Here is a 12480-nt window from a genome sequence, read left to right as displayed (position 1 = left end):
TATATATATATGATTCAATTTATTCATCATATTTATACAATTTATATTATCATATATATTTATATTATTATTGTATAAATATGATGAATAAATTGAATCATATATATACATATATATATGATTTTATTTATGCGAACGAATGAATTTATTCATCATATTTATACAATTTATATTATCATATATGTACAATTCAATTTATTCTACGATTAAAATAAAAAGTTTGTCTTTTTAAACGGAATCCTGTTATTTAACTTTTGGTAACTTCCCGGTAAAATATGATTATATATGACTATATATAATTATATAAAATTCTATGTAATCATACATAATCATTTCTTCTCGGGAAATTACCAAAAGTTAAAAAACAGGGTGCCGTTTAAAAAAATGTTTTCATTTTAATCGTGGAATAAATTGAATTAATCATCCCAGTATTCATCCTGATCATGTTCATACTGGCCATATTCATTTACCGGTGGTGGCAAATAGTCATAACACTTTGGAAAGCATTCTGGTTCAGGTGGTACCGGGCAGTCAACATGGAAAACAACGTTCATTCCTGCCGCGGTGTGCCAAGCGAAATGACAATGGAAGAACCACCAACCTGCAATTTAACATAGACGTGAGAACGCAGTCCATATGTATACGTGTGTATATATATTCTATAGCTGTATGAACGCTATTAACCTCCATTGTCGGCCACAAAACGTAAGATGACATAACCGCCACTTGGTACAACTACAGTATCTTTAGGAGCGCAGGAGTTATAAATATTATTTTTCAAATTTTCCTGATGTTCTTGCAACACTTTGTTTATATCTTCTGATGATATTTGACTGTTGTCCTGTTTATCAGGGAACGTGCGCGACCGTAATACACAAAAACTATAACCGTGCAGATGAAACGGATGATTTAGTACGTTTATATTGTCTGTGAACACATTACAATTAAAAAATCCTATAATTCAGTACAACAACGATTCACCATTTACATTTTAACGTTATTAAAACTGTTAATTTATATTAATTGTGCGGTTAATTTATAATTGTTAATTTATACTAGTGAACTTTATAGATCGATATTCACACAAGCATATAGTCAAATGTTATATTTAAGATCGTTTTAAGTTCATGTCCAGATGCTTTGTAAACAATGAAGCGACTTTCCACAGTATCCGAAGATGAACTTAATTTTAAATATAATATCTGACCTGTATTTATTCACAGCAACATCTGGCGCTCGACTCTTATTGGCTTTGCCAAATTTTTTCACTTCAAAGTCACTGTTTTCTCAAATATACCCTGTATATTTTTGAAAGTATCATGTACAATAAACGCACACACACATACATACCTATATCAACGAGCATCACATCTACCGTTGCCTTACAAGGAATGTGAAAAACATCGGTACAAGTGCATGGCTGTGTGCATGTAGGCGGCGTGTACGCATTTGGACATATCTTTTCATAATCTATGTGCTGCGAGAGAGGAGGTGAAGGTGGGTCTTTAAACGAAATGTTGTTAATTTGAGCACTTAGATGAGATCCATCGATAGCAACTGAAAAACACATACACAAAAATATATTTATCACAGATTATGTATCACACAAGAATGAACATGTGGTAATCTTTGTCACGTGTTTATCACACGTTTTCTTCATTGTCTCGTTGTGTTTTTAAATTTAACTTTCAATTCAATTCAAATTCAACTTTTTCTTCAATTCGTATATTAAATAATATTTACCGAAGAATTTTTTGTAATCCGGATCTTTCGTACTAAATAGTGAATTCATAGACTGTTGTGATAAACTGTAATTAAAAAAACCGAATAACATTGGTAATGTTATATCCGGTTCTGTATCCAACGGTATTTTGGTGTCGTCGTAGTATGATACTTTTTGTATATCGTCTATGCAGACATTAACATCACAGTTCGAGGCATTCAGAGGATTAATCTGAAATGTTTTACTAAATATTAATATATCTTATCATATGAACGCAGTTTACGAGGGTTGCTCCGAAAGTTTTCGCAAAATCATATAAAAAAAAAACGCACAATTAATTTCTGAAATTGGCTTTATCGCTTCTCAAAATGCTCTCCGTTTACAATTAATAAATACATAACAACACTACTCCCACGTATAAAACCACCGTGCACACGAGGCGACTCCTTTTAGCGATTTTCGAAGCGAACCTCTCCACCTGAGCTCGAGCTTGCTACGGCAATGCTTGCATATTTTTTCATAATGATACCGTCGAATTTATTTATACAAATCGTGCGTAGAGAATAATCAAGGCACTTTCTACCTTTTGTTTTTCTTAATTGTGAATTTAAGAAAATTTCGCTAAATATTTTACTCCGTCTACTGTGTAATTTATTGTAATTATACAGTGTAATTTATTGTAAATTTAGGAACACCCGATATACTTACGACACTCTGAGGTTGAGATATGTTTGAATAATTTGGCCTGGCTGACAGTGATGATGTGGGGCTGCCTTCATAAACGAGGATTCCCAATTGATAAGCTAATGTTTTTTCACATTCACCGAGTCCTCGCACCATAATCCAGTACTGACCCAAGGATTGATTCGCGTTTAGAACAAAATCGTAACGTTCACCTAGGTTCATGGAACATTCATCGATATATCTGGAGTTCAATTTTATTTATCGAGAATAAAAATTGCGCGAGGCTGACATCTTCCTTACGGGAATTTATCACCGCCAAGCTAGTGATCGATAATTTATCTCGAATATTCAAAACTCCGACGTATGATAATCCGATATTCAATAGAAGATTTTATTTTATAGGGTCTCCTAATTAACAACATTTTTGTATCCAGAAAACGTGTCCTGCTATTGGATATCGTCAGTCGTATGTCGGACGTTGGATGCGGTATGAATCCCCCGGTAAGGGCAATGGATATTTTTAGGTCGCTCGCGGAATTGAATGAAACGTCGATTATACATCGAATAGACATTACCTGAAGTACAGATGATACCATCTACAGTTCTAGGCACCATATTTTCGCCATCCGTAGCAATTATCTCCAGTGGATGATTTTGAATTGTAAAAGTGATTGGACAAACTGTACCGCATGCGTTGATAAGGCGGAATCTGTATTTTATTCCACTTCTTACTCTAAATTGCGAAAGTGCAATATTATTGCTCCTATTAGTCGCAGGATCCTATAAAAATCATGAAACATATCAATCTCGAGTACAGCCAAGTCGTAATATATGTTGACAATGCCGAGATATAAGGAATCACAAAGATTTCTTGCCAGAACCTACGTATAGAAGAAATGCCCAAAATATATTATTGGGATTTCATCTTAAAGACATCGCGATATACTTAGGATATCCTTATGATGTATATTGGACATTTCTACTATATGGGAGCATTTCAAAGATTAGTTTTTCGCTTTCGAAATTAACTTAATATAACTCTTATGTAACTGTTATATTATAACAGATTATAACATTATATGTCATTATATAATAGATGTTAGTCATTATATAATAGATGTTACTGATATCCTATGAGCGCGTGATATTACTTAATATTAAGTAATATTCTGAGTGTATTGTTACGCCCGTGTCTTGATGCCCGCGCTTTTAGCGCTCTGAATGTACAGCTGATTCTCTTGACAACGAGTCGTCAACAACAGATGATTAGCATTGACCGATAAACAACGGGTTTAGGAGATTCTCTCTGGGGCGGTCGAATCGCCGCGACGTGCGCATCGGTCTTTCGCGAGAGAGAGAGAGAGAGAGAGAGAGAGAGAGAGAGAGCTTGAGTCTGCGAGTTACGCGTGCTTTCTTGTAAATAGCAAATATATAGTTGAAGTTGTTTCTCACTTAACGTTGTCTCGTTTTATTTCCCCGCGCGAGCGTAACAGTATTTTTAAAATATTAAATGTAATATAAATGTAATAATGCAATAAATATTCTATTGTAATATTTTAATAACATTATTTAATATTAAGGAATATTTCTGGAATATTAAGAGATGGTTATATATCTATCCCTAATGATATTTAAAAAATAATATTATATTCTATTATATTAAAATAATATTATATAATATTATATTATATTCAAAGTTATTGTGATATTGTGATATTATATATTTTCCAATATTCAACTCTACGTACATATATAATATATATAATTATAGTTTTTTTATTTCAAATGTGTCGCAATATCAATTGTTTTATTATATAAGTAAAGTCGAAATATTTTGTGTAAAAATACATTTTATATTTTAAAAAATCATATATTTTTTTTCTATATTATTCTTTTTTTTTAATATTGTAAGAACATTTTTATAATATGCCAAGAATATTATATGAAGTGGATATGTAATATCAACAGAATATTCCTATAATATTATAAGAATATTACTTTAATATTTAATAATATTCATATAATATTCCGCTTATAGGGTAGTGTTTACTAGATTATGAAGTTTGTCAACAAAACGTGATCGATCTCTTTCCTTCTTTTCCGACAATATGTACACGGTCTGTCTAAAAAGTTCCTGGCATTTTCCTGAACAAAGAAGTAGCCCTATCTCTTGAACACCTGTCTTTCAGTATTAACACTCGATTACTCATAAGATTTGTTTCATGTCGTCACTGGCAGTACGAGTGTCTCATGAATCGGTACCTTAATTGTTGATATATGAATATTATGAGATTTTTAATTCTCGATTATTAAATTACTATCGAGGTAAATAATGATTATTGTAATTGAAAATCGCTCTCACCGTCCAATCGCCTCTGCCGTTAATTAAAAAATTTTCCGCGGCTTGTCCTCTAGCCATTTGTTGCCTAAATAGGCCAGGATAACGTTCTGTCGATAATGTATGAAATAAATCGCTGATCACAATTACGTGTTCCGGGACGTCTTCATCGTATAAATACTTTTCGCTATAAGCGAAAAACTCCCATTCAGGTCGATCGCGTATGATTAAAGATCCAAGCTGTCCGTCCATAAGATGCGTAAGTACATGCGAGTGATACCAATGTGTACCCGAGTTATTTGCAACGAAGCTATACCTACAGATAAGCAGGGTAGGTTAACATTGGTAAATGCTAAAAGGGGACTCAAGCTATTAGAAAATTACGGAGTTAACATTAGATGGTAGGTAACTGAGATATGAACGCTGACAATTAACGGACGTGCGAAATCGAGGTGTAATTATGTATTTCCATACAGCGCAACAAAGTTGCAGCAACATTTCAACGCGTAATATTGTTTATTAGCACATAATATTGTTTAATATTAAGGTTTTTACGATGTAGAGAAATGCTTGGTTCAGTTTCGGGTACGGAGAGAATTAACGTCCGAATTATTTATTATACCTTACCTGAAAGTATTGGCTGACAGAATTGGACATTGCGTCAGATGCGGTACACCGTCGGCGTATGGAGTACTTTTTTGAAAAATTCCATGCCAATGTATACACACCTCAGTACCGTCAGCTTCGTTAACTACATCGACAATGATAACATCACCCTTGCAAACCTGACAAATCATTACTCGTTTGTAACTCGGCAATATCAGAATTTCCATACATTATCGTAAGAGAAAGGAATGGCAATGATAAGAAGGGAGCATGAAAGGCACCCCCTTATTAGAAAAGAGTACTGAAGACGTCAAAGCAAAATACCCAGTAAGCACGAAACGTTAAATCAATCTTTTGGAACATTGATTTCACGTGAATTTTATAAACATTTTGACATAATATTTTGTAAATGTTTTCGAGCTGTTATACAACGGCATATATAATTAAAAAATTATCGACGTCTCGCGAAACATTTTCATTAAGAAAAATTCGGTTCCAAATCGACCGAGGAATCTTTCATTAAGAAAATAATGTGACAGAAATGTGAGGCAACCTGTACAATTAATATTGATGGGAAATATATTGCTACTATCATCTTGAATCCATACCTGAATACTCGGGCCTGGTATCATACGATTGATAGATAATACCGTTTTCTCAAATCCATCACCTATAATGCACTGGCATGTTGAATTTATCCTTGAGTCATCCACCGGTGGTTGACATAAATCGCATGCCCTGCATGCAAAAGAAATCTAATGAACAAACCTTTTCAAATCAATATTAGACCCAGCAAACACGAAGTTATAGTTATATAATTGTGAATTGTAATTCTCTACTCAATAATATAACTGTTATAACAAACGCGTTATATATAAATAACAGTTATATTATTAAGTAGGAAATTACAACTAACATTTATACATCCTATAAGCGCATAACATTCCTAAAATATTATATAAATATTATTCAATATTAAAATAATATTCTTATGATATTCTAAAAGTATTATGTAATATTTTGTAATATTGTAGAAATATTCTATTGATGTTATATGTCCACTTTACATAATATTCTTGGTATATTATAAAAATGTTCTTAGAATTAATTAAAATAAAAAAAAAAAATATATATATATATATAATTTTTTGAGTATAAAATGTATTTTTACACAAAATGATTTCGACTTTATTTATATAATAAAACAATTGGTATTGCAATACATTTTAAATAAAAAACTACAATTATATATTATGCATATACGTAGAGTTGAAAAAATTTATAAAAATATATAACGTTACAGTAACATTAAATAATATGATTTTTTAAATATTACTAGGAGTAGACATATAACCATTTATTAATATTCCAGAAATATTACTTAATATTAAATAATATTATACGCTTATAGGATAACCGTTACTTTATGTTCGTTGAGAATAATTAAGCGGCTGTACATCCGATTAACACGCCGTTTCGTACATCGATTAACACGATATAAACAAGCTACTATAAAGAAGAATATTTTCCTTTATTATCACGTGAAATATAAGTTTCGTAACTTCCGACCTGTGTGACTTCCAGGTCCGGTCGTCTCCCCTGCTATTTTCTTGCGTCCATCAAGAGACGCGATAAGTCTCACTTTGGCCAATTTGAAATCGATTTTTCATCAACCAAAATCTCCCGCACGGATTTCTCATTTTCATGAAAAATTTTAAATTATATACTATGCAAGAGTACGTACGCGTTATTCACCGTGTAATATTCGATGACGAATCGATAATAACAATATCTCGGCTCGTCTTCTTCTCCACATGGCCGTGCGCATTCTTCTGGCGTTGACCAGTCACCATTCTCCTCCGTATGCCATATATCACACGTATCTGGATAAGCAGTTGATGATTCTGTTGCTGTTGATGCCGCTACTGACGGATTCGTTGACCACCACCACCAAGCCCACCATGCTATTTTAACATAACGACAGAACTTTTTCACATACGCCCTGCTGGTAAGAAACAAATATAGTTTTATTTGAAAATACTTAAAAATAATAGGTAAAATGGATGCAAGGTAACGAGGGATAAATGAAAAAAAGATGCGTGAAATGATCCGACGTATAAACAGTCTCTTGTAATGTCTCCTCGCAAGAGTGAAACTGAAAATTAAATGTTCATTTTCTCTACGATTTTTCTGTATTATATGGCGACTCGGGAAAAAGAAAGAATCATATGTGAAACTTGCCATATATGAAATTTGACTAGATATAAATCATATATGTCTACAACGAAAAAATACTGTTGTTTACAAATTATACGCAAAATACAATCGAAGTAAATGCTTTGCGGCTACTTGTGCTTTCGACAACACGTGATATCGACATTTAAGTAAATGACCTAACATAATTTTCTTTCGTATATATGATCATATATGAGACCACATATATGGACAAAATTCAGATATGATTTTATATAATTATATATAATCATATATAATAATTTTTTTCCCGGGTTGTACTGCTGTACTGAGTTGTACAATTTTTCAGAAGATTTATTGTTCCGACTTCTGCGCTTAAAATCTTCCTATTTCTATTTAAATTACCAATATCCTTTTCAAATAGATTCTTATTACATGTTATGTGTTCCTTTACCTTTACAAAACTGCACGTTCATACATATCAGAAGCAATAGCACGAACGTCCCTGCGGGTGGCTGCATGTTGCAAAAAAACTGCGAGACTCGCATAGCAGGAAGTGCTGATGTTTTTAAACCCAATTCTGATGCGCCGGTGCTTTTATTTTTTTCGTGATTTTATAAACAACTTGTGTTACCGTGACGTTTTTACCTACTATCGACTTAATTTTCCTGGACTTAATATTCTGCACGCGCAGCTCTTATCAGCTCTGTCGTAAGTCCATAAGTTGGTGTAAAATTTACGTTTTATGTCCAAGACTTCGTTTATTTTACGTAAGTAATAGCTCCATTTTAACTTTTTTCAATGCTTATATTAAGTGTAAAGCTAGTGTAAAACGAATAATTAGCATCATAGCTTTTACGTTTAGGGTACATTGTTAAGATACGATAATAAAAAAAGTACACTCCAAGCGCCCAATCGTAAGTATGCCGTAAAATCTAGCGTTTATGATAATGATCTGCATACGATTATGAAAAGCATGTTGTTATATTTACAATAAAAATTAAAGTGTAACCGGAGAGGTTCATTTTAAAAATACATCAATATTAACTCGGCCAATATTAACATAAAAAAAGTGGAGAAATAATTATATTTCCCATTTTGCACTTTATACATATTTACTGCCATTCTTTTACCAAATTCCAGCTTTTGCTTGATTAGACTACTAGATTTACCAAACTGTCGCGTAGCCGATTTAAAAATATACTCGAAATATATCCGATACTGATTTTGTGATTTGATATATTTATATTGTGTTCTATACAGAAAAAAATGTGTTAAAACGCTATAAGTTGCGTAATATTCCTATAATATTATATGAATATTATCAAATATTAAAATAATAATAAATAATTCTTATAATATTCTAAGAATGTTATNCATGTTGTAAAAAATGTTTTTAGAATATTAAAAAAATAACAATATAGAAAAATATATATAACATTATTTATATAATAAAACAATTGGTATTGCAATACATTTGAAATAAAAAACTACAATTATATAAATAAATAAATAAATATATAAGGTTGAATATTTAAAAATATATAATATTACAATAATATTATCAAATAATATTATTTTTTAAATATTATTAGGAACGGACATATAATCATCTATTAATATTCCAGAAATATTACTTAGTATTAAATAATATTATGCATTTATAAGAAAACGGTTTACTAAAACCTTTGTGCTAATTCAATATAGGGGAAATGTTAAAAAGTATACAAATATTATAGTAAATTAACATATTCCTTATTAACATTTACCTTCTCAAAGTGACAAAATTTTGGTGGACTGTTTCTAACACAAAAATTTTCACTGTATATCTGAATAGAGAAAATATGTGGAGATTTTAACGTTCTAACGGCAAGGTGGATTTTCAACGTATCCAGGGAAGTAAGGTTGGGACCCTATGCTCTGTTTTATTTATTTTTATGTAACCAATGTACAAAATGTGTAAAAAGAAATAAATAATAACTAAATAATAAATATGAAATGTTCCTTAAGGAGAGAAACAGCAGATGCACGTTGTAAAATAAATTAACCGTGAAGTCACATTCAATCCCAATCTTACTGTCAGAAAGTTGAAGCTCCTGGATATTCGCAATGGCTATCCTTTGATGACGTCAGAAGCGAGGAAAATCATGCCAATTTATGTGACAGTATATATGAAAATAAAAAAATATACGCACAAAATAACACTCATAATCGATTCAGTAAAACTTTTGTAAAAATATCAGAACGCTTTCTTTTAAATTGAATAATTAATAAATAACTATAAATTAATGTAACAGAAATCACAAAAAAAGATAAGTTAAAAACGTAAGTTGCATGTTACACTAATTTATGGTTATTTATTAATTATTTAGGATAGAGGAGAGCGTTCAGACATTTTTACAAATGTGTTGAATCGATCACGAATGTTATTTTGTGCGTATATTCTTTTATTTCCACATATATATCATCACATAGATTATCATGATTTTCTTCGCCTCTGACGTCATCAAAGAAGGACAGCTATAGCGAGTATCCTGGAGTCTTAAGGTATTTGCGTCGCAATTGCAGCAAATATATATCTATTATTACGTATGAATTGTACAATCGAATAATTTTACGTTCAAGAATTTCACCGAATCGCTTCAGTTCGAATTCGCCTATTAGGGAGACGTACGATGATGCACGTCTCTTCTTTTGCAGGCACATAAATAAAATTAAATTGATAAAACAACGTTGATAAAATTGGTACCATTACGTTTAAATAGGCATGCATACATTTACACGGAATCAGAAGTTTATACATATGTAAGACCTACGTCACGGTTCAAATACTCTGTAATTAAGGAACACTTTTCCATTATCTAAAATAATTCTTTTCTCCGAAATACCTGTCATTTCGACGTAGACGAATTTTCGAGGAAAAGACGAATTTTCAACGAAGTATTTATCGGCGGCCTTGAGATTACGTTTGCACTTGCAAAAATGTGCTGGCGTTCTGTGCAAGCATAAACAAAAAATTTGAATATCGTAACTCTTAACGACCGCACTCTAAATACAACCAGCGGTTTGATAAAGTTAACTTGAATTTCAAATGCACACACGTATATCCCGCACAATTACTTTCAGGTAAAAATTCGTTTGAACTTTATTACCTGTTAACTCGAGAACATGAATAAGAAAAGGATATATAACTTTCATTCAACGATAGACGATGATAGAACCTCCATATAAGTCCTTCGTTTCTCCCTCTCCCGCGTATTAGAATTCTCTCTATATTGCCGCTCAGTAGACAGTCGAGCTACGCACGCAGCTCAGTCGTATGTATAGCTGATCGTAGGAACATTTACACGTGTGTGTGTGTGTGCGTCGTCTGACAAGCGGAGATTTGACGACTTCGCTACTGTAGACGGGGAACCTTGATTTATACCCAGTCTTACCCTTCCCCCCCCTCCAGGAAAAAAATCTTACATACGGAGGTTCCTATATCAGTACAAGGGAGAAAAACATAAGGACGAAAGAAATGACGGGAAAAAGAGATTGTGATATTAATCCGAAATAAATATCCAGGAAGAAATAATGAGATAATTTTATAGTTTTTATCGTGTATCGAGAGAGATATATAACGCATCGTTCCTGCACCTTCAACCCGGAACGAAATAATTTCCTCGTTGACGATTCAGTTGCGCGTGGCTCTCGCGATTTTCAATATTATTTCATCGAACCGAACATGTAAACGTGTGCCTGTGACATTGAGATTTCCTCGCGTTCGAGACAATCGAATATACACAAATTATATAAATAGCTAGTAAATGCACGAAATCAATGTCTGCGAGGGTGAGCTTTCGATTCTCCTGTACACAATTCATGTCACTTATTCGTCCCGATATTCGGCAGCTACGCATCTTTAGCTGTACATTTTTTTGCATCGCTCGCGCAGTAAAATAATAATTTTACCCAGCGGAAATGTTGATAGTTAAGTTTCGTCGAATAATATCGATATATACGATATATATCATATCATATCGTAAAAACATCCATTCCCGACCTTTAAAAAGTATAAAGATTTACAAAAAACTCCTTATTAACGGTATTCTGTCTACTCTGTATATTCTACCATACACCGCCACACATACACACACATACACACACACAATACTATGCATCTTATTCCTCCAAGAAGAAATATTGACCGGCCCTCTTCTGCTCCAAATCCTGCAAAACGAAAAGTTCATTCAAAAAAGAAATCACGTTCTCGATTGTTGGGACACGAAAATTGCAGAAAAGTATATTGAAATATATGCAGTGTAGCTTCGTTTACTAGTCTTTTCCTCTTCGCACTACTGTTTGTTGTAGCCTCATGTTATTCCAATGAGCGCTCCTTATTACAATATATACTGCATATTAAAACTTTCATTTACTTTCAAAAACTTCGAACATTCAAACTCGGTATTCGAACATCGAAAATTTCGAAAATTTTCTCTCTTTGTAATTGTAAGATATTTAAACCTCCTGGATACTCGCTCTGACTGTCCTTCAATGACGTCAGAAGCGAGGAAAATCATGCCAATTTATATGTGACGGTATAAATAAAAGAATATATACGTACAAAATAACATTTTTACAAGTGTTGTGCTGAATCGATCATGACTGTTATTTCGTATATACCCTATAAACACGTAATATTATTTAATATTAAATAATATTTATAAAATATTAATAAATGATTATATATCCACCCCTAATATTAAAAAAATAATATTATTTAATGTTATTGTAATATTATATATTTTTAAATATTCAACTCTGTGTATGTATATATGTAATTGTAATTTTTTATTTCAAATCTAAATTGCAATACCAATTGTTCAATTATATAAATAAAATCGAAAAAATTTTGTGTAAAAATACGTTTTATACTAAAAAATCGTACATATAT

The 12480-nt window shown here is 32.0% G+C and overlaps 2 protein-coding genes across 3 annotated transcripts in view; both read right to left on the bottom strand.

Annotated features, from left to right (window-relative positions):
* Window positions 1-344: 344 nt before the first annotated feature.
* On the bottom strand, window positions 345-8523 carry LOC106748479 (laccase-5-like). Its single transcript, XM_014627021.1, has 11 exons — window positions 7999-8523; window positions 7096-7315; window positions 5960-6089; window positions 5373-5530; window positions 4770-5061; window positions 2983-3187; window positions 2432-2619; window positions 1744-1954; window positions 1351-1557; window positions 685-927; window positions 345-601 (listed from the first exon to the last, which is right to left on the bottom strand). Exons 1-11 carry the CDS (start codon window positions 8090-8092, stop codon window positions 417-419), a joined length of 2133 nt encoding a protein of 710 aa, XP_014482507.1. The 5' UTR covers window positions 8093-8523; the 3' UTR covers window positions 345-416.
* A 921-nt stretch (window positions 8524-9444) lies between these two features.
* LOC106748507 (ATP-binding cassette sub-family E member 1) overlaps window positions 9445-12480 on the bottom strand; it is an 8183-nt gene continuing 5147 nt past the window's right edge. For both annotated transcript variants that reach the window (XM_014627103.1, XM_014627102.1), the window contains exon 9: window positions 9445-11756. In XM_014627103.1, coding sequence (XP_014482589.1) covers window positions 11709-11756 — 48 coding nt within the window. In that variant the 3' untranslated portion in view covers window positions 9445-11708. The remainder of the gene's footprint in view (window positions 11757-12480) is intronic.

This window comes from Dinoponera quadriceps, unplaced genomic scaffold, assembly GCF_001313825.1.
Source record: "Dinoponera quadriceps isolate SergipeBrazil2010 unplaced genomic scaffold, ASM131382v1 scaffold2915, whole genome shotgun sequence".
NCBI classification, from domain to species: Eukaryota; Metazoa; Arthropoda; class Insecta; order Hymenoptera; family Formicidae; genus Dinoponera; species Dinoponera quadriceps.
The sequence above is the reverse complement of the archived record's forward strand: the minus strand, read 5'-3'. Positions and strand labels throughout refer to the sequence as shown.